Raw genomic sequence first — 23,983 nt, 5'->3', positions numbered from 1 at the left:
TTTGAGAAGTTCGAACACGACGTGCATAAAATTACTGAATAACTGCTTGGCCTTGGTTTAAGACTCTGAAAGTTTGGTTTAAGACTGTGTTTATCGCCTGTTTTTGTTGTTGTAGCCTTTAGCTCGCTAATTAGCACGCTAGCAGTGTTTTTCAACCATGCTAAAAAAAGAAACAGCTCAAATTAATCAAACTGGTTAATTAAGCTAGTTAGTCCATTGATTGGTTGTACTGGTTGACTAGTCATTCTTGTTGACCATCGTTCTACCGTCGTTTACAGTAGCGCTGCCAAGGTAAATTTATGAGTAGAATAGCACTGCTGGAGTAAATGTATGATTAGAGTGGCACTGCTGAAGTAAATTTGTGATTAGAATAGCACTGCTGGAGTAAATGTATGATTAAAGTAGCACTGCTGGAGTAAATTTGTGATTAGAATAGCACTGCTAAGGTAAATGTATGATTAACGTAGCTTTCCTGAGGTAAATGTATGAATAGAGTAGCTCTTCTGAGGTAAATTTGTGAAATGAATAACACTGCTGGTGCTAAGGTAAAGTTATGAGTAGAGTACCACTGCTGGAGTAAATTTGTGATTAGAATAGCACTGCTAAGGTAAATGTATGATTAACGTAGCTTTCCTGAGGTAAATGTAGGAATAGAATAGCACTTCTGAGGTAAATCTGTGAAAGGAATAACACTGCTAAGGTAAAGTTATGAGTGGAGTATAATTTTTGCTTTCCATATGTAAATTTATGAATTGCTGAGGTAAATTCATGATTGACCTTGTTTATATGTCTGCTGGGATATAGAAATCTCAAGTGCTAAATAAACTCTACAGTTAATATTAAATATAAATTATAAATTAGGCACTTAAATACTTTGTTACTTGACACCTCTGATCATAGGGGCCTATGAGATCTTCATAGAACATCATTACAGCAGTAATAGATGATATCCTCCTTTATTAAGCACTTAAAATCCCACAAAAAACACAGCATTGAAGCTTTGGGTACCTACTATCGACCCTCTATTAAAAGTTTCCATCCAATACTACTTAAACACACATCCTATTCCATCATACTTCAGTAACCCCATGCAATTCCACCAAAACACGAATCAGGTTGATGGTTATTTTAATGCCCTACTGAGGATTTTAAATTGTATCCCCCAGATGCAGTGTGGCATTTAGCAGAACTGTAACAAGCCTGTTTTTCCCTGGACTATAAAACACCACGCAAATCCCAAACGCCGGACACGGCACGGTAATGTTCCGCCATCTGTACGGGACAGGAACAAGGTGACATTCTGCACAGTGTGCAGTGATATTTCCGCTGCTCGAACCCCTCAGATAAATGTCTGGTTTACTGAGACGTTGAGAACGGGCCAGATCAGACCTGCTTTTCCTTTTTAATTTAGCCACAAGCGACGGCGCTGAGAGCTGAGTACAATCCAGGCTGGAACGTGGAGGTAGGGCAGCACTGCTGAGGAAAATGTATAATTATAGAAGCACTGTTCTGCTTACCGACAGTTGTCCAGATATTTATTGTTCCACTAATGATCGCAAGCCCCTCTGATGAGGTGTCGAAAAAAAACGACATAATACCGCCACCACCATGTTTAACAGATGTGATAAGATTTTTTATGCTGGAATGTATTGTTTTCCTTTCTCAGAACATAACCAAAATTTTAACCAAAGCTCTTTTCTTATGTTATAAAAAATGATAATTTATTTCTCTCTTTCTCTATAGCCGGTCCCCATAGATGACCATTTCTGCGGTTTGGACATTAACCAGCCTCTGGGTGGCTCTGAGCTCGTCACTGGACACACCGTTTACACTGAAACGTCCGAGCGACTGACGTCTGTCTCCGCTTACATCTACAACGGCTACTGCATCGCCTTCCTGGGCACTCGGGCCGGAAACATCCGGAAGGTGAGAAAAATTCTAACTGCCTGATTTTACAAATATATATTACTAAAATTGCTTTCTAACTTTTTAAATCACAAATTTAGAAAGAACCTTGTAGTTGGTAAAAAAAAACTAAGGATGCACTGAACATTGCATGATTAGAGTAGCACCGCTGAGGTAAATTTAGGATAATAATAATAGCACTGCCGACATACATTTATGATTAGAGTAGTTCTACTAAGGTAAATGTATGATTAGAATAACACTGCTGACATAAATATAAGAGTAGAAGATTAGTTGGTACAGAACCTAGGGATGCACTAAATATTGTTTGATTAGAATAGCACTGCTGAGGTAAATGTATGATTAGAATAGCACTGTTGAGATAAATGTATGAGTAGAATAGCACTGCAGAGGTAAAGTTATGAGTAGAATAGCACTGTTGAGGTATTTTTTTTAATAGAGTTCAATGGCTGAGGTAAATTTATGATTAGAATAGCACTGCTGAGGTACACTGATGAACGGAGTAGCACTGTTGAGGTAAATTTGTAAATAGGCTACAACTGCTGAGATAATTTCATGAGTAGGCTAGCACTGCTGAGGTAAATTTATGAGTGGAGTAACACTGCTAAGGTAAAGTTATGATTAGAATAGCACTGCTGAGATAAATGTATGAGTAGAATAGCACTGCAGAGGTAAAGTTATGAGTAGAATAGCACTGTTGAAATTAATTTCTGATGAGAATAGCATTGCTGACATAAAGGTATGATTAGAATAGCACTGCTGATTTAAATGTATGATTAGAATAGCACTTCTGAGATGAAATTATGAAAAGAGTTCTACCGCTAAGGTAAATTTATGAGTAGAATAGCACCTCTGAGGTAAATTTCTGACTAACATTGCATTGCTGAGGAAAATTCATAATTAGAGTAGTACTGCTGAGGTAAGTGTGTGAATAAAGTGTCAGTCCTGAGGTAAAATCATGATTAGTATTGTTTTTATGTCTGCTGGGATATAAAAATCTCAAGTGTTAAATAAACTAAATATAATTGCTTTGTTTTTTAATGTCATTAATGAAGAAAGACTTCAGAAGTACCTTAAATGATCCCAGGTGATTATCTCAGGTCACACTTCCCTCTTTTAAGAGTGTTTTTAGAGAAACAGAGGTCGTTCCTCTCTGTCGTCCCTGAAATCAGCCCTGTAGCTCTTCTCTTCAGGAGTGTGTGATGTGATGCTGTTCCTACTGAAATGAGGTTTATTGGAGTTGAGGACTTTAGAAGTGCCTTAAGGGAATTGTGTTGATGGGCAGACAGACACACACACACACACACACACACTCTGATTTGGTGGGTATGTGGTGTGTTAGAGCAGGGGGTTATTAGGCTTTGCAGTGTGTGTGAGGGAGTGTGTGTTACGGAGTTGTTTCATCAGCTAAGCGGAGCTGCAGTGGAGAGAATTAGTGCATTTCACTCTCGGCGCTTCCAGACTGAAATCTCTGCAGCTACACTGAATAAATGGAAAGCAGTGGTGAAATAAAGGAGATTCACAGGTCGGTGGAGTTCACCTCAGATCACCTTTAGTCACAACTGTGTGAATCTGTGAAGTCTGTGAATCCCTTAGCCTTGGTTACCTAGCCTTAGCTTAGTTTGTTTAGGTACGAAAACACCTGCTGCTTTTCTCTGTGTAAATTTTAAGTTACGTGTAAGTTGAGTTGGACTGTTGAGATTAATATATGATTAGAATAGCTTTGCTGAGGTAAACGTCTGATTAAAATAGCTGTGCTGAGCTAAATTAGTGATTAAAATAGCACTGCTGTGGGAAATTCATGATTAGAATAGCACTGCTGACGTATATGTATGATTTAAACAACACTGCTGAGATAAATTTATGATTAGAATAGCATTGCTGAGGTAAGAATGTCTAATTAGAATAGCACTGCTAAGAAACATTCCTGATTGGAATAGCCCTGCTTAGTTAAATTTATGATTAGAATAGCACTGCTGAAATTCATTTATGATTAGGGAAGCATTGCTGAGGTAAATTTCTGACTAAAATTGCACTGAAAATGTTTAATTACAAAGCACTGCCGAAATATATTTCTGATTAGAATAGCACTGCTGAAATAAATGTCTGATAAGTATAGCACTGCTGAGTTTAATTCATGATTATAATACCATAGCTGAGGGAACTTTATGATTAATTTGTACCGCTTTAGTAAATTCATCATTAGAATGCCACTCATGAGGTAAATTCATGATTATAATACCACAGCTGAGGGAAATGAATGATTGTATTGCACTGCTGAGGTAAATTCATGAGTATAGTACCAGATCTGAGAGAAATTTATGTTTAGCTGAAATACATTTATAATTAGAATACCACTGCTCAGGTAAATTCATGATTAGAATACAACTGCTAAAATACATTTATTATTAGAGTAGCAATGCCAAGATACATTTCTGATTAGAATAGCACTGCTGAGGTAAATTTATAATTAGAATAGCACTACTAAGGTAAATTTATGAGTGAAACAGCTTAACTAAGGTAAATGTATGCCTATTATAAGCAACGTTAGTCAACATTAGTTACAGTAACAGTGTGTAAATCTACCTCCACCATGTTTGTATGCTGTACTTTAGTCTGTTTAGGCTGTTTTTCACTTTGATCTGCTGATCTGCTTTAAAACAGAGCTCAATTTCTCCACCCAGTGAGATTTAAAATGGACATTGGATTCAAATCTGTAACACAGCTCAAACACTATAATATATAATAGAGGAATCTTCTTTTATAGTACAGAAACATAGTCTGCATTCATTTGTTTATATTGGAAATGTGGAGAAATGTCTGTCCTACTGGTATGGAAATTGGTAGACAGCATCGCTGTGGGAGCTTGAACAGATGACCAAAATCTGGTTCAGCTGGAACCTATTTACCTGCAGAAAATATCCCTGTTTCTGTTTTATAGGTGGTGTTGTTTTTGTAGAGTGTGGGCGATTTGAGTAAATATCTGAGGCTGTTTTTGTTTACCGGCTCGGCTGGCAGAAAGTGTTTAGTGCTTTTTTATTTTGGACGCCTGGTGTTCATTCATCTCTCCTCCTCAGTGTCTGCAGTAAACCCAGCCTCTGTTTCTGCCTGTTTTGCAAACATTAGAGCTGAAAGTCTGCGCTTTGCTGTGGTCGCCGAGGCGTCTCCTGGTTTCTTGTGTTTTTTTAGTTATTTTTTCTGGACGGTTTTGCTTTTTTTTGATGAGCAGAAAAAAGAAAAGCAGATCCAAACCTGTGATTCCAACCAGAAGCTTTCTAAAGGTCTGTATAGGTGTGTGTTTTTGTGTTTTTCTTTCTAAAGTTGGGCCTGAAGCAGATGGAGAAACTACACACACACACACACACACACACACACACACACTTGCTACTGGAGTGTTGGTGTGTAATGTAAGAGCTTAGGTAAACGGAGCAGAACGAGAGAAACACGTCGAAAACCATTAAAACCTCCCCACTCCGACCATAACGGCTCAGTAAACACACAGGTCAGCAGCATGGGTCAAGGGTCAAGGGTCAGAGGTCACTGGCCCTCGTCTCAACAGAGCATTAGGAATTATATCTATTCGTACCAAAACCCAGATATAATGAGACCATTTCAGTTACTGAACAACATATACCATTTTTATGACTATAATAGCACTACTAAGGTAAATGTATGATTAGAATAGCACTGCTGAGGTAAATTTATGATTAGAATAGCACTGCTGAGGTACATTAATGATCAATTTTGCACTGCTAAGGGAAAGTCAGGATTAGAGTAGCACTACTGAGATACATTAATGATTAATTTGCACTGCTAAGGGAAATTCAGGATTAGAGTAGCACTGCTGACTGAAATTTAAGATTAGAATAGCAATACTGAGATAGATTTCTGATTAGAATAGCACCACCAAAATACATGTCTGATTAGTATAGAGCTGCAAAAAAACATTTCTGAGTAGAATAGCGCTGCTGAGGTAGATTTATGATTAAAATAGCACTGCTGAGTTAAATGTCTGACTAAAATTGCACTGCTGAAAATGCACATTGCACAAAAACTGGAAAGCATTTTTTTAAAATCCATTTCCAAATCCCGTTGCAACTTATATTTTAGGTTATTAACTGGACCTGAAGAGCTTAAATGGTAAAAATAAATGGAAAAATGGGTACAGTATATTCTTATACAGTACAGAGTCATTGTTTATAGCTGGCCCTGGTCCTTATTACCATCACATTACAGCATTACTATACTATAATACTGAATTTACTGTATAAAATGTTCAGAATATCCCATCCATTCAGAACCACAGGCAGAAACAGCTGGGCTTTAAATCCAGCCTGATGCAACATTCCCCAAACACACATCAGCATTCATTCACTCTCCTCTGATTGGTCTATCAGTGTAAAAAAAGACTCTTTTACAACCCTTTTCTTCAATTATCTTCTCCCAGCATTCCAAAACTCTTCCATTGACTGTCTTTGATTGGTTTAAACTGGAATTGGACCCAATTTCATCATCTGCTCACTCTGCTCACCAGCACTCGTCTCTCCCACACTGAGCTCCGATCAATTATTCATCCTCTCTGTTTCTCTTTCACTCGATAATCACTGAAGTTATAAGCAGTGTTTCAGTGCGGGCTGTGGTCTGAATGCCGCAGTCAATCAGAGTACAGCTCATTTACATAAGCCTTAAAAGCACAGAAACTCAATTCTAATATTAAAGGGATGAAGAGAGATTGGAAATGTGTTTATGAACAGACACAGACAAGTTTATTCATAAGTAATGAGATGATCTTGCATTGCCCTTGAACACTTGAACCCGAGGCTTATTTCAGGCTTTTCATTACGTACTGGAAATGATTCACTAATAACTGCTATGAATTATTTCTAGCAGATATAAAAGTACGTAAGTACTATAATTCTATGCAGTAACTACTAGATTTAAATTCTTCAGTAAATTAAATGAATAATTAATCACTGCTACTGTATACTACTAGAATACCACTAGTGGTTCAGTAACTATTAGAATTTTTCATTACAACTAGAAATTTATGTGTAACTACTATTGCTATAAATCGTTCAGTATGTTCTATACATTTTTCATTATAGTCTATAAATGATTTAGTACATGGGATTGTTCTATTTTTAATAAATTATTTAATAATTACTCATTTCAGTTATTATTGAGTATCTATACATTATTTAATAACAGCTAGATTTCCAGAGCTATGAATTCATAAGTTCACTTATTATATAAATTATTTAGTAACTGATCAAATTTAGTTAGGACCTACTGTAAAATATTTAATTAATTAATTATAATATAATACAAAAGATTATCCAACAGCAGTGTGCAAGACTGGTGGAGGAGAACATGATGCCAAGGTGCATGAAAACTGTGATTAAAACCAGGGTTATTCCACCAAATATTAATTTCTGAACTCTTAAAACTTTATCAATATGAACTTGTTTTCTTTGCATTATTTGAGGTCTGAAAGCTCTGCGTCTTTTTTGTTATTTCAGACATTTCTCATTTTCTGTAAATAAATGCTCTAAATGACAATATATATTTTTTTTAATTTGCAAGAAATGCTGATTATAGTTTAGAGAATAAAACAACAATGTTCATTTTACTCGAACATAAACCTATAAATAGCAAAATTATAGAAACTGGTTCAGAAACTGAAGTTTCTGCAGTGGTGTTTGGTCTGGCTGTTGGGCTCTGTGTTGTGCTGTGTGTGTGTGTGTGTGTGTGTGTGTAAGAGAGAGAGAGAGCAGTAAGCAGGTTGTTTTGATTATACTGTATTAAATTTGTGGGCTGGTGGTAATGCCACAGGAATCTGCTTCCTCTGTACAGTAATAATGCCAGGCTGTGGGAACCCGGCCGGCCCTCAGTCTCAGGAGGAAGCGTGGGGTTTCTCAGGGCTGAGAGATTACGGCCTCATGTATTGTTTTGCTTTTCCATCTGTACGTGTGTGTGTGTGAGTGTGTGTGTGTGTGTGTGTGAGAGAGTGTGTGTGTGTGTGTGTGTGTGAGTTATATATTGAAGAATGCAGCCTGAAGTCATACAATAGCTGAATGATGCCAGTTCCCAGATCAGAGATTAGAATTAGTACCTGCTGACCCGACTGACCCGTTACAGGCTAAACCTGACCTACCTGATGTTGCTAAATTTAATAGAGATTCATTTTTTTCCTCAGGGGAGATTACGTAATGCAATGCGTGTGATTTGATTGGCCGATTTGTTCAGGATGATGAATCTGTTCAATTCTCCCAGATAGCTGTTACTGAGGGGTCATGGTCCAGATGTTCACGTCAGCATTAAGCTACAGGACATCCTCGGTAACCCATCACATCACACAGCACAGCCCTGTCCATTAGCACAGACATTTCATTAGCGTGAGAATGATTGAAACAGATTCATACCGGATTAAAACTGAGTTATTGTTATCAAACAGTAAATTACTGCCAGGCAAATTAACACTCTACACACCACAGATTCCACAAATTCATACTGAATGACCCGAATAAACCGTTTCTACTCGCAGATTATAAAAAACTATACATGCTAAAGATTCATACTGGATCAACAATGATAAATTATTTTTCTGTGACTAGTCATAAAAATATTTTACAAATTGCTGATTCACACTGAATTGAAATAAACCAGGCTCTAAAAACTATATACACACCTTATTCATACTGGATTAAAACAGCTCCAGAGTCTCTACTGCTAGACTGTGAAGTCTCCACATGCTTCAAATTCAAATTCATACTGGATTAAATTGTTCAAAATCTCTACTGCCACACTGTAAAGAATACACATGCTTCAAATTGATACTGAATTAACACTGTTCCAGAGTCTCTAAAACCAGACTGACTGTAAATATTACACATGCTTCAAATTCATACTGTATTAAAATCATTACTGCCAGACTGTAAAGAATACACATGTACCTAATTCATACTGGATTAAAATAGTTCCAGAGTCTTTACTGGCAGACTGTAAACACTACACATAGTGCTTCAAATTCATACTGGATTAGTATTGTTCCAGAGTCTTTACTGGCAGACTGTAAACACTACACATAGTGCTTCAAATTCATACTGGATTAGTATTGTTCCAGAGTCTTTACTGGCAGACTGTAAACACTACACATAGTGCTTCAAATTCATACTGGATTAGTATTGTTCCAGAGTCTTTACTGGCAGACTGTAAAGAATACATATGCTTCAAATTCTTACTGAATTAAAATTGTTCCAGAGGTTCTACTGAGACACTGTAAAGAATATGAATACTTCAAATTCATACCGGATTAATGTTTTTTAAAATCCCGACTGCCAGACTGTAAATAATACACATGCATCAAATTCATACTGGATTAAAACAGACTGTAAAGACTACACATGCTTTAAATTCATACTGGATTAACATTGTTCAAGAGTCTCTAAAACCAGAATGTAAACAATACACGTGCATCAAATTCATACTGGACTAAAACAGACTGCAAAAACTAACCATGCTTTAAATTCATACTGGATTAACATTGTTCCAGAGCCTCTACTGCTAGACTGTATAGAATACACATGCGTCGAATTCATACTGGATTTAAACAGACTGTAAACATTACACGTGCTTCAAATTCATACTGGATTAACAATGGTCAAAATATTTGCTGCCAGACTGTAACGTTACACATGCTTCAAGTTCATACTGGATTACCATTGTTTCAAAGTCTCAACTTAGAGACTGTAAAGTTTATGAATGCTTTAAATTCATACTGGATTAACATCGTTCCAAGGTCTCTACTGCCAGACTGTAAAGAATACACATGCGCCAAAGTCATACTGGATTAAAAAGAAAACTGTAAGGACTACACATGCTTCAAATTCATACTGGATTAAAACAGACTGCAAAGACTACAAATGCTTCAAATTCATACTGGATTAACATTGTTCAAGAATCTCTACTGCCAGACAGTAAAGAATACACATTCATAATACATAATGCTGTATACCATGGCAACGTGGTTTACATGTTATGACTTAGAAAAGTGGATAGTGTCCAGCTCTACACTTTATTACATGTGATCTAACTCTCTCGCTCTGCAGCGTTTGGTCAGAGAGTCCCCCGGTCTCTGTTAGAGCGTGTGGGCTGCAGGTGAAGGACGTGGGTCTCTGGAGGTTTTGAAGGATCTCTCAGAGAGCTCAGAAACACAGGGCAGGGTTTTAAACTCAGCTCCAGGGTCGATACTGAAGAAACCAGAAGAAACCCAAGCCGAACTCTGTGAGGTCAGAAGGTCAGAGCTTTCTCCCATGTGTCCCTCACTCGACCCTGCAGACGCAACTCTGCTGGGTTACATTAAGACGCCTCACAGAATTGTGGGTAATATGAGAGGGTCTGTGGTTGAGTTGATGATAACGATGTTGTGCTGATGCCTATTTTGGAGTGGAGGAGTGTGGGAGTGTGGGAATGGGTACAGAGGAGGAAGACGTGTATTTTTCAGTGAGTTCTGACTCTGTATGATGTTGATATCAGTATAAGACTGGATTATATATGGCTACACTTTATTTAAAGGCTAAACTTTATATATACAGCTCTGGAAAAAATGAAGAGAGCACTTCAGTTTCTGAATCAGTTTCTCTGATTGTGCGATTTATAGGTTTATGTTTGAGTAAAAAGTACAGCAATTCCAAATAAAAATATTGTCATTCAAAGCAAATAACAACAAAGATGCAGAGCTTTCAGACCTCAAATAATGCAAAGAAAACAAGTTCATATTCATAAAGTTTTAAGAGTTCAGAAATCTATATTTGGTGGAATAAATCTGGTTGTTTTTTAATCACAGTTTTTATGCATCTTGGCATCATATTCTCCTCCACCAGTCTTACACACTGCTTTTGGATAACTTTATGCTGCTTTACTCCTGGTAAAAAAATTCAAGCAGTTCAGTTTGGTGGTTTGATGGCTTGTGATCATCCATCTTCCTCTTGATTATATTCCAGAGGATTTTAATTTGGTAAAATCAAAGAAAATCATAATTTTTAGGTGGTCTCTTATTTTTTTCCAGAGCTGTATAGATTTTATAGAGCTTACATTCATAAGCATTTGATAAAGTATTTATAAAGCAGTATTTGCAGTGAGAGATTAAACACGGTGTTTAAAAACTCCAGCAGCACTGCTGTATCTGACACACACTAACACCTCATACACCACCACCATGACCACTGTGCAAGTTTCTCTATATCTGTATCTCTCTGCCTCTGCCCTCCCCCCTCTGTGTGTGTGTGTGTCTTTGTGTGTATGTGTGTGTGTGTGTGTGTGTGTGTGTGTGAAGATTGAGGCTGGGATTACACTCAGGCTTCCTACTGACTGTAATACAGCTCTGTGTGAAGAAAAAGAATGTGTGTGTGTGTGTATGTGTGTGTGTATGTTTATATGTGTTTGTGTGTGTGTGTGTGTGTGTGTGTGTGTGTGTGTGTGTGTGTGTGTGCGTGACCTGTCCATGCTGCTGTTGTCTCAGCTGGATCTGCTTTCTCTTCTCATTCTGCCTTAAGTCTCCAAGATTACTGTTCCTGCTGCTGTGTGTGTGTGTGTTTTCTGTGTGTGTTTTCTGTGTGTGTGTGTGTGTTTGTGTGTGTGTGTGTGTGTGTGTTGTTTGTGTGTGTTGTGTTTGTGTGCATGCACCCATATCTCTCTCTCCAGCCAGTGTGAGATATTTTTGTGTCACACACTGCAACCTCTTTTTTTAAGCTCACTGAGCAATGAAGACCCCAAATCTCACTCACACACACACACACACACACAAACACACACACACACACAAACACACACACACACCTTGCCCTGAAGCTTCTTATTTTGGCTTATTTACTGGCTGAAATGCAGGATCCTGAATATGTTTTCTCATAAACTTGAAATTGTTTGCTCCTGGGCTCCCCCTATAGGCAAAATTCTTTTTTTACTCCACTGCATTAAATACAAATCACACTATGCGTTCCCACTGAAAAACCGCTGTACACATGCATATGTTGACAAATAGGTAATTGTAACATGTAACATGTTTTACAGGAACATCGTTGCACAACTTTACACAGTTCTGGAGAGGAGAGGTTTCAAGCAGCTTCACCAAAGTTACATAGTGCAGAAGCTTTCTTGTGTACAGCCTTCAGAAGAGGCCCCCTTCTGGGGTGACCGCCATGCAGACCAATTTGATGTAGTGTGACCTTGACTCCCCCTATAGGCAAAATTCTTCTTTTTACTAAACTGCAGTAAATACAAATCACAGATGAACCACTTTATACATGTATTTGTTAACAAAGAGGTAATTGTAACAGGTAACATGTTTTACAAGAATATTGTTGCACATGAATATTGTCATGCATTTCTGGAGAGGAGATGTTTCATGCAGCTCCACCAAAGTTACATAGTGCAGTAGCAGTGTTTCAGCCCAGAGTGAGAATGTTAGAAAGACTATTCTCACTATATTATCAAATTAGCCTCAATAAACATAATACAAAGTTATTAAATAAATAAATAAATACATACATACATACATAATATATTTCAACAGCTATGCTGATACGTGCAGGTTTAAATCAGTAGAATTTTGCATTGTTTTCCAAAAAAGATGTGTATCCACATTGCAATAACAGCTTCACATTACCAAGCTGAAGTGATTCAAATCAGATTTTTTAATGGCTGTGTGAACTTGCCAAATTAGAGTCACTTTCATATGTGGTCCTAAATCAGATACGTATCCGATCCATGGTCATGCGACATTATTGTAAACGGTCAAATTCAAGCTGAATTTGCGTGTCTTTTTATGCTTTTACGCATTTAAGGCTGCGGCTGTGTCCCAAACCACACCCGACTGTGCTAAACTGTGTGTAAACTGTGCAACACCATTGGCAGCACATTCAATCATCATAGCTGGCTTCATATAGCAGTGAGGGTTAGGGTCTTGTGTTACTGTGGGGTATCAGTTTGCTGTGTGTTTAAGTGTGTGTGTGTGTGTGTGTGTGTGTGTGTGTGTGTGTTAAGTGATGTGTGTATTTCTGGGAGCTGGGTTAAGGGGTTAAATGTACTCTGGGGAGTGCAGGAGCTTTCTGTGTTTTCGCTTCTTCTCGAATGTCTTCCAGATTTACTTGGTAAAAGCGCCACTCAGACGAGTTGGTGTTTTCTCAGACTACTTACCCAAAACATGTATTTAAAAACATCATAATTCATAATGGATACTGAATCATTTTTGTAGTGGAAACTGAATAAATCATTATGGATTCTTGCATAAGTCAAAGTGAATACCACTAAATACTGTATATGTTGTTAGACTGAGTAATTCATAGATACTGGATAAGTCTTTATTTTATATTTGTTACGGGTAAAGAACAATTCATAGTGGATCCTAAACAAATCACAGACAACATTCAATCATTTATTGTAGATACTGCATAATTTAGAATAGGTGCTGTAGACACTAGTATAGTAAACACTGCTATAGTCATAGTAGTTACATAATAATTTAGAGTGGATCCTGAATAATTCATTAGGGATACTGAATAATTCATAGTGAATGCTGAATAATTAAAAGTGGATACTGAATAATTTATAGTAGATACCGAATAATACATAGTGGTTGCTGAACTATTCATAGTAGATACTTAACAATCCATAGTAGATACTAAATAAATCATATTGGATACTGAATAATTCATAGTGGATACTGAATAAGTAATTGTAGATGCTGAATAATATGTAGTAGATACTGAATAATTCAGAGTGGATGCTTAATAATTTATGGTAGATACTGAACAATTCATAGTAGTTACTGTATAATTCATAGTAGATACTGAACAATTCATAGTAGATACTGAATGTTCATAGTAGATACTGAACAATTCATAGTAGATACTGAATAATTCATAGTGGATACTAAATATCCCATAGCGGACATTGAATGATTAGAAGCAGATACTAAATTGTTCATAGTAGATACTGAATAATTCATAGTGGATACAGAATAATTCAGAGTGGATGCTTAATAATTTATGGTAGATACTGAACAATTCATAGTAGTTACTGTATAATTCATAGTAGATACTGAACAATTCATAGTAGATACTGAATAATTCATAGTGGATACAGAATAATTCATAGTAAATACTGAATAATTTATAATATATGCTTAATAATTTATAGTAGATACTGAATAATTCATAGTGGATACTAAATATCCCATAGCAGACATTGAATAATTCATAGCAGTTACTGAATATTTCACAGTAGATATAAGATACTGAATAGTTAATTATCGGTACTAAATGATTTAACATAGATGCTGAATAATTCATAGTGGATACTGAGTCCCCCTCTCTCTCTCTGTCTCTGCAGGTGCGTGTGGATGGGTCAGTAGGAGCTGTGTATGAGACGGTTCGGGTGATGAAGGACGGAAGCTCGATTCTGCCGGACATGGCCTTCTCCCTCAACCACCACCACCTCTACACTGTCAGCCAAACACAGGTCTGTGTGTGGAAATATTATACAAAATATATATATAATTATTACATATATTACCCGGCCTATATATACACACATTACTGTATATATATCCAAGAATTTGTTGGTATCAGTGCTGCAGTGGTATCCTGGACCTGCAGTTCTTTAAATGTGGTTCTGGGTTCTTTTTTGTGACCTCCTGGATGAGTTGTTCATGCCCTTTTGGAGTAACTTTGGTCGGCCGGTCACTCCTGGGAAGGTTCACCAGTGTTCCATGTTTTCTCCATTAGTGAATAATAGTGAATCACTGTGGTTCTCTGGAGTCCCCAATCTTTAGAAATTATTTTATAACCTTTTCCAGACTGATAGATGATCAACGACTCACTTAAGTGTTTTCTCATCTGTTTCTGAATTTCTTCAGTGCTGATTTTTGAGATCTTTTTATCTGCTTCTTGTTGTCAGACAGGTTTTTTTATTTAAAAGTGATTTTTGATTCTACATGTCTGGAAATAATCAGATCTGGTTGTAACTAGTAGTGAAATTTAACTCAGCTTTCCAAAAGTTGTGATTAAATCACAGTTAATTTATGAATGGGGCAAACTCTTTTTCACAAGGCGATAGATAGGTTTGGACAGTTTTTTTCCATTAATTAATCAAATTCTTATTGTAATTTTGTCTGATATTAAAGTTTGTTTGATAATCTAAAAAATGTAAGTATGAGTATATGAGTTACACCCACTCATGCCTTCAGCGCTGTGCTGTACATTGTTCTCCACATTATGCATATCACTCTGAAACCAGAACACATATAGACCCCCCATGCAGACAGGGGGAGGTGTGTGTGTGTAAGAAAGTGTGTGTGTGTGTGTGTGTGTGTGTGTGTGTGTGCTCCACTTACTCACTCATGCATGTGTATTCCTCTTGTAGTCTCTGTCTCTGAAGCTGAAGTCTGGGTGTTGCTGCAGTAAAACGGCCTAAATATACAGTACTACTGAATTCACTAGATGTTATTTCAGACAGAGCGCCCCCTACATGTCCTGTAGTGTATTACAGTCTGTCAGAATGAGAGTGTGGATCATATGAACATTATAGAGCATTATAGAGCATTATAGATGCTTATTGTAGTGTATTACAGTCTGTTAAAAAGAGAATTTCGAACTTATATACATTATAATGCACTATAGAGCGCCCCCTATGCTTCCTGTAAAGTAGTACAGTCTGTCAGAATAAGAGTGTGGATCATATGTACATTATAGAGCATTATAAAGCATTATAGATGCTTCTTGCAGTGTATTACAGTCTGTTAAAAAGAGCATTTGGAACGTATTCACATTATAATGCACTATAGAGCGCCCCCTATGCTTCCTGTGGTATATTACAGTCTGTCAGAATGAGAGTGTTGATCATATGAACATTATAGAGCATTATATATGCTTCCTGTAGTGTATTACAGTCTGTTAAAAAGAGCATTTGGAACTTATACACATTATAATGCTCCATAGAGCGCCTCCTACATGTCCTGTAGTGTATTACAGTTTGTCAGAGTGAGTGTCTGGATCATATACACAGTGGAGAAGGTTATAGAGTGCCCCCATGCTTCCTGCAGTGTATTATAGTCTTTTTAAAAGAGCATTGGAACTTATATACTGTGTATTATAATGCACCGTAGAGCTTTGTGTGGTAACCCTGTGCTTTGTGTGGTATATTACAGTTTGTCACATTGATAGTGTAGATTGTATGAACATTGTAGTGCATTATAGAGAACCCTCTATCCTTCCTGTAGTGAATTATCTCACTAATTGGACCAAGAAAAAAATAAACCAGTTGTTTTAATTTTATTTAAATGTTTTTCCAATTTTCTCCCCAATTCACAAGGCCAATTACCTAACCCCTATCACTAGTGATGCCTCAACACCAGGAGGGTAAAGACTAACACATGCCTTCTCCGATACATGTGAATTCAGACTCCGCCTCTTTTTGAACTGCTGCTGATGCAGCATTGCCGAGTAGCATGCGACTCCGTTCCGATACATCAGCTCACAGACGCAGCCTTGTGCTGATCCACATCACCCTAGGAGTGATGAGGGGAAAGAGCACCATCTACTCTACCCACCCAGAGAGAGAAAGACCAACTGTGTGTGCTCTCTCAGAGCTCCGGCAGCTGTTGGCAAGCTGCATGAACAGGATTCGAACCGGTATAATAAAAATAACCGCTAGAAACAATTTGCAACTCAGGAATAAACATAGTTTTGGAAGTTTAAACTTGTAATTACCGCAGGAAGGGAAGACTTTCAGGTTGGTAATTAGTGTTTAGGATAATTTCGGATGCCCGTGAAGACAGCGCTGGAACTGGATTGGGAATTTGGCGGAGATTTCTAGGACTCTGTTTGAACTGTAGAACAGAGAAGCTGAAGTGGAGTGATTCTGACAGAGCTGGACTGTGGAGCGGCTGTGTGTGTGTGTGTGTGTGTTGGCTGCTCGCCCGCAGCTCCAGGCTGCTCTCAGATAAGAGGCTACACTAGTAATCATTCTCTACTTCCATCAAGTGATTATTCTGCCACTGTTGCACTGCATAGAGTAATGGGATTAGATTTCAAAGCAACATATCTCTCTCTTTCCCTCTCTCTCTCTCTCTCTCTCTTTCCCTCTCTCTCTCAATCTCTCTCTCTTTCCCTCTCTCTCTCTCTCTTTCCCTCTCTCTCTTTTTCCCTCTCTCTCTTTCCCTCTCTCTCTCTCTTTCCCTCTCTCTCTTTTTCCCTCTCTCTCTTTCCCTCTCTCTCTCAGTCTCTCTCTTCCTCTATCTCTCGCTCACTTTCCCTCACTATTGCTCACTCTCTCTTTCCCTCTTTTTATCTCTCTCTCTCTCTCTCTCTCTTTCTCTATTTCCATCTCTTTCTTTCTATCTATCTATCTATCTATCTATCTATCTATCTATCTATCTATCTATCTATCTATCTATCTATCTATCTATCTATCTATGTTCTTTTTACCTCTCTCACTCTCTCTTGTTTCCTCTCTCTTTATCTCTCTCTTTTCCTCTCACTATCTTTCCCTCTCTCACATTTTGTCCCACAAACTATTGGATTGGATAGGACACACACACACACACACACACACTGATCTCTCCAGAGTTCACTTTCTCCTCAGATCTCAGTGGTCAGTCAGGTAGAAAAGCAGGTAAGGCCAATTGAATTCATCAATTCATTTTCTGAGCTGTTAATCAGATTTGACCTCATCTAATCTGATCTCCACTCAACCTATGCAAGTTTAACTGAGTTTATCTGATCTGATTCTGATCAATTTAAACTGAATCATTCAGACCTGTTCTGACCATATCTCATCTGATATGAACTGAATTGATCTTATCTGGTCTGGTCTGGTGTGATCTGAATTTGGTTGATTTGTTCTTGATTGATATGACCTAATCTGAGCTATTATAATCTGTTTTGATACCATTTGAATTTACCTAATATAATCTAATCTAGTCTATTGTGATCTATCCTAATCTGAGCTGATCTAATGCTAAGCACGATGTCAGATTAAGCAGTCATCTTCGTTTTGTGTCTTATTCTGGGAACTGGCAACCCTACACGCTAATCACCTACCAATCATAATCCACGTACTTGTGTGAGTTGGTTGGTCATGGAGGAGGAGGAGCAAAGAATCTGACAATCATGGCTATTGGTTGTGGATCATGGCGATAAAATACAAAAAAATCTAAAGAGCTAGTCTTTTTGTCGGACTGTCGCACAGCGTCACTCACATCAAATTACTGCTCTTATATTTTACTACACAGACTTCAGTCGCTCGTGACACTAAAAGTCACATCCGACACAAGACAAAATTGTGTCAAAAATGGGATGAAATCATGTAAATCATGTCTGATTTGGGCATAATCTGATCTGAGTTAGTTTGAGATCAGACTAAGACCACCTGTTCTCAAGATTCTCAGTGCGGTTGTTTTGGTCTAAATCCAAGTAAGATTATTGCATTCTCACCTGCCCTAACAAATTGGACTAAGAGTGAAAACGAACCAGTTTTTTTTTTTCATTATATTTCTAAACTTTTCCCATTTTCTCCCCAATTTACATGGCCAATTACCCAACTCACTCATTAGGACTGTCCCTATCACTAGTGATGCCCCAATACAATGAGGGTGAAGACTATCACACGAGTATCATCACTGCGCTAACGCTCGGAGGAAAGCGCAGTGACTCGGTTCTGATACATCAGCTCACAGACGCAGCCTTGTGCTGATCCACATCACCCTAGGAGTGATGAGGGGAAAGCGCGCCATCTACTGTGCCCACCCAGAGAGAGAGAGCAAGGCCAATTGTGCTCTCTCAGGACTCCGGCAGCCGATAGCGAGCTGCATGAACCAGTTTTAACCAATTTAACCAGAATAAAGAGTGCAGGTGTGAACACACTGATATTTTTGAATACTGGAGATCTGAGTCCGGCAGTAGTGAGAGGGGGTCTGGGGGTGATGGGGGTGATACGGTCGTGTCGGCGCTGAGCTGAGTGGAGCAGACAGGAGCATCATTTATTAATGAGGGAGATGTTCCTCCTGAAACGCCCTCTACCTTCTCCTCAAGGAGAGCAAAGAGATAGAGAGAGATGCACCAAGCAGCATGGAGAGATAGAGCATCATCTGTATCTCTCACACCCCTCTTTTACTCTCTCTCGCTTTTACTATATCTCTAGACACACATACACACACACACACACACACACATTCACGCACTTACACTCACACATACACACACACACACACACACTCACAGCTTTAGAATTGAATGGAATCAGGTCAGTTTAAACTCCTTCACAGAACTGTGTGTTTTTGAAGCTTGAGTGTGTGTGTGTGTGTGTGTGTGTGTGCATTTGACTTCAAATTAAGTTATAATGCAAATGATGTTTACTTTTCCTACACCTGTGTGTATGTGTTCATCTCTTTCTGCTCTTCTATAACATTACTGTAAACACACACACACACACACACACTATGATTGCTTTCTCAGCACAAGTTGTGTGACCGAGGTTTCCTGATGTGTGTGTGTGTGTGTGTCTGTGTGTGTGAAGTGGTCACAGCTGTTTGTGTTGTTTCTGAGTTTATGTATGTATGTGTGTAAGTGTGTATTTGTGTGTGTGTGTGTGTATGTGTGTTTATAGCACACACACACATAGTCAACACAGCTAATTAGCAACACACTTAGCATTAGCAAAGCTAATTAGCGCTGCATCTGCCTCTCATCTACTGTGTGTGTGTGTGTGTCTGTGTGTGTGTATGTGTGTGTGAGTGTGTGCGTGCTCCAGTTTACACTTTCTTTCGGAAACTTGGTGACATCCACTGATTCATACTTCAAAAAAGCTCTTTTAAATTACTGTAATCCAGTATGAATTATGTAGCAGTGTGTGAGGGTTTTAAGTCTGTCAGTCTACAGTCTGTATAGTTTTACAGTCTAATATTGATCATAGTGAAGTGGCTTTAATCCAGTATGAATCTACAGTCTGTAAAGATTTACAGTCTAATAGTGATCATAGTGAAGAGGCTTTAATCCAGTATGAATCTATAGTCTGTATAGTTTTACAGTCTAATAGTGATCATAGTGAAGTGGCTTTAATCCAGTATGAATCTACAGTCTGTATAGATTTACAGTCTAATATTGATCATAGTGAAGAGGTTTTAATCCAGTATGAATCTACAGTCTGTATAGATTTACAGTCTAATAGTGATCATAGTGAAGTGGCTTTAATCCAGTATGAATCTATAGTCTGTATAGTTTTACAGTCTAATAGTGATCATAGTGAAATGGCTTTAATCCAGTATGAATCTACAGTCTGTATAGTTTTACAGTCTAATAGTGATCAGTGGCTTGAATCCAGTTTGAGTTTGCAGTGTGTGTAGTATAAGTCTAACAGTGAACATAGTGAATTGATTTTAATCCAGTATGAATCTGCAGTGTGTGTATATAGTTTTACAGTCTAACATTGAACATATTTAAGTGGCTTTAATCCAATATGAATCTACAGTATGTGTGTAGTTTTAGTCTAATAGTGACCATAATGAAGTAATTATCCCAGTATGAATCTACTGTGTGTGTAGTTTTACAGTCTAATAGTGATCATGGTGAAATGACTTTAGTCCAGTATGAATCTGCAATGTGTGTGTGTGTGTTTGTGTGTATGTGGGATTATCATTCTTCAAACCTCATCCCTCTGGCAACAGCTGTACACACACACAAACACACACACACACACACACAGACAGTGGACAGTCTCAGGAGTCTCATCAATGTGTTCATCATTATTGTATGAGAATAACTGATGCTTATCACTGAGGTGTAAATTATGACCATATTGAGAAAAAAGTACATACTGGATTCTTTTGTCAATCATACGGGACAGCTGGGGAACACCCACACCTGTATAAGTTGTGAGGTGTTATCTTGTGAGTGAGATTGTTTAAACACTTTAGCTTACACAGGACATGGCAAAAGTCATTGGATGGAAAACCAGTTGCATACCAGTTGCACATATATATAAAAAATCATACTGTGATAATTATTATTATATATAAAACACATCCTGCAATAAAAACGATTTTGACTCGGGTTAGCAGCCTCACACCTAAACACACACACACACACACATGCAGCAGATGTGGAGTTACATGTCATAAGTTTTATCAGATCCATGTTGTGTAATCTCAAAAGCTGATGTTCGCAAACCAGATCAGATTATTTTAACAGATTTTACTGCTTTTAGTTTCTGCCTTCAAAATTCAGACCTCTGTACAGATTAAGCCCCTCCTGAAACCTGATCCCACCCGGGTTCCTCGTTACATCACTCCCCTGATCGCATTAATCACCGCTTATCAGATCATATAGACACTAGGCCCTATTGTACTCTCTGTGCAAGGTGCTTTGCGATGCTCATTGCTATCTTACACCCCGTCAACTGCCTATTTTCACACCTTGCCTCCGCACTGTTAAAATAGCATCGGAAATTAGGAATTAATCTTCACTGATGGATGTGGTGGTCTGGAAGTGAGGTGTTTTCAGGTAAATTTCTGTTGTGTTGCCAATTTGAACATGGCTAAAAAATGGGAGGGGTAGTTTGGGAGGGACACTGGGTGATGTATGGGTTTAGAGGCGGGGCAGGAGGGAGAGCTGATTGGCTGAGCTGCAGCAGTGTGCCTCTGATGGCGGTGAGACGCAGATGATTGGATGTCAGCAGGGAGGGCGGGATTATTGATTGACTGATCTGCATATTGTGATGTGTCTGCGCACCAATCATCTTTGCCTATAGCACAGCTGAACCTGAGAGGAGCTGCAGAGGCAAAAATTACCAAAATAAAAGCGTTTTTAAAGGTTAGTAAAGAACAAAGCGCATCCCGTATAAGTTTAATATGGACACATTTTTATAAATGAATATATCAAGGTATGCTTATGTAGCACCTTTCTAGAAACCTAAGGACGCTTTACAATTTACACATCCACACACCGCTGAGAAGCAGCAGCCAATAGGGCACAGCGTACTCTTAACTGGAAACAACCATCCAGCAATATACCTAGTGCTGGGAGGCGAACATGCTAACCACTAAGCCACTGTACCACGTTCGGTAACCTTAGTTAGCAGAGCATTAGAAGTGGGTTAGCAGATGGTTAGTTATTGGTTAACTGTGGGTTAGTGGATATTAGCAATGAGCTAAAAGTGAGTGAGGAGTGGGTTAGTAGTTGAGTAGCTGTGGGATGGCAGCGGATTAGCTGGGTGACTGGGTTACCGGGGCTTTATCAGTGAGTTAGCAGTTGGTTAGCGGGGCATTATCAGTGAGTTAGCAGTTGGTTAGCGGGGCATTATCAGTGAGTTAGCAGTGGGTTAGCGAGGCTTTATCAGTGAGTTAGCAGTGGGTTAGCGGGGCTTTATCAGTGGGTTAGCGAGGGTTATCAGTGAGTTAGCAGTGGGTTAGCGGGGCTTTATCAGTGAGTTAGCAGTGGGTTAGCGAGGCTTATCAGTGAGTTAGCAGTGGGTTAGCGGGGCTTTATCAGTGAGTTAGCAGTTGGTTAGCGGGGCATTATCAGTGAGTTAGCAGTGAGTTAGCGAGGCTTTATCAGTGAGTTAGCAGTGGGTTTATCAGTGGGTTAGCGAGGCTTATCAGTGAGTTAGCAGTGGGTTAGCGGGGCTTTATCAGTGAGTTAGCAGTGGGTTAGCAAGGCTTTATCAGTGAGTTAGCAGTGGGTTAGCGAGGCTTATCAGTGAGTTAGCAGTGGGTTAGCGGGGCTTTATCAGTGAGTTAGCAGTGGGTTAGCGAGGCTTATCAGTGAGTTAGCAGTGGGTTAGCGGGGCTTTATCAGTGAGTTAGCAGTGGGTTAGCGAGGCTTATCAGTGAGTTAGCAGTGGGTTAGCGGGGCTTTATCAGTGAGTTAGCAGTGGGTTAGCAAGGCTTTATCAGTGAGTTAGCAGTGGGTTAGCGAGGCTTATCAGTGAGTTAGCAGTGGGTTAGCGGGGCTTTATCAGTGAGTTAGCAGTGGGTTAGCGAGGCTTATCAGTGAGTTAGCAGTGGGTTAGCGGGGCTTTATCAGTGAGTTAGCAGTGGGTTAGCGAGGCTTATCAGTGAGTTAGCAGTGGGTTAGCGAGGCTTTATCAGTGAGTTAGCAGTGGGTTAGCGAGGCTTATCAGTGAGTTAGCAGTGGGTTAGCGGGGCTTTATCAGTGAGTTAGCAGTGGGTTAGCGAGGCTTATCAGTGAGTTAGCAGTGGGTTAGCGAGGCTTTATCAGTGAGTTAGCAGTGGGTTAGCGAGGCGAGGCTTTATCAGTGAGTTAGCAGTGGGTTAGCGAGGCTTATCAGTGAGTTAGCAGTGGGCTAGCGAGGCTTTATCAGTGAGTTAGCAGTGGGTAAGCGGGGCTTTATAGGTGAGTTAGCAGTGGGTTAGCGGAGCATTATCAGTGAGTTAGCAGTGGGTTAGCGAGGCGAGGCTTTATCAGTGAGTTAGCAGTGGGTTAGCGAGGCTTATCAGTGAGTTAGCAGTTGGTTAGCGAGGCTTTATCAGTGAGTTAGCAGTGGGCTAGCGAGGCTTTATCAGTGAGTTAGCAGTGGGTAAGCGGGGCTTTATAGGTGAGTTAGCAGTGGGTTAGCGGAGCATTATCAGTGAGTTAGCAGTGGGTTAGCGGAGCTTTATCAGTGAGTTAGCAGTGGGTTTTCAGTAGGTTAGCACTGAGGTGAATAATGTACGAATATTAGCGTGTTTGAATAATGCATGCAGACCCTCAGGCTGGACTCTGAGGATCAGTGTGGTGGAGAGATGAAGGTGTTAGTGTTAGCGATTAGCGTAGCACGTTTGTGCCTTGTGGCTGTATGTAAAATCACTCTAAACTGTCAGGGTCTTTACATCCCCTTTATATCAGCCTTAGACCACCACACACTGAGCCTCTGTGTGCCTCCTGCTTTCATTAGCATCTCATTAATATTCGCAGTGCCTGGCCACTCAGGTAAAAGCAAAATAGTAAACAACACACACACACACACACACACTCACACAAAAAGAGAGAGATCTGAGTGTGAGCAG

The 23,983-nt window shown here is 39.0% G+C and overlaps 1 protein-coding gene across 1 annotated transcript in view; it reads left to right on the top strand.

The window, feature by feature from the left end:
• Positions 1-23,983, top strand: part of LOC103030382 (plexin-A2) — a 104,996-nt gene that overhangs the window by 33,110 nt on the left and 47,903 nt on the right. The window contains exons 3-4 of the mRNA XM_049471686.1: positions 1,744-1,926; positions 14,314-14,442. Coding sequence (XP_049327643.1) covers positions 1,744-1,926; positions 14,314-14,442 — 312 coding nt within the window. The remainder of the gene's footprint in view (positions 1-1,743; positions 1,927-14,313; positions 14,443-23,983) is intronic.

This window comes from Astyanax mexicanus, chromosome 24 (genome assembly GCF_023375975.1).
Source record: "Astyanax mexicanus isolate ESR-SI-001 chromosome 24, AstMex3_surface, whole genome shotgun sequence".
Lineage (NCBI taxonomy): Eukaryota > Metazoa > Chordata > Actinopteri > Characiformes > Acestrorhamphidae > Astyanax > Astyanax mexicanus.
The sequence above is the reverse complement of the archived record's forward strand: the minus strand, read 5'-3'. Positions and strand labels throughout refer to the sequence as shown.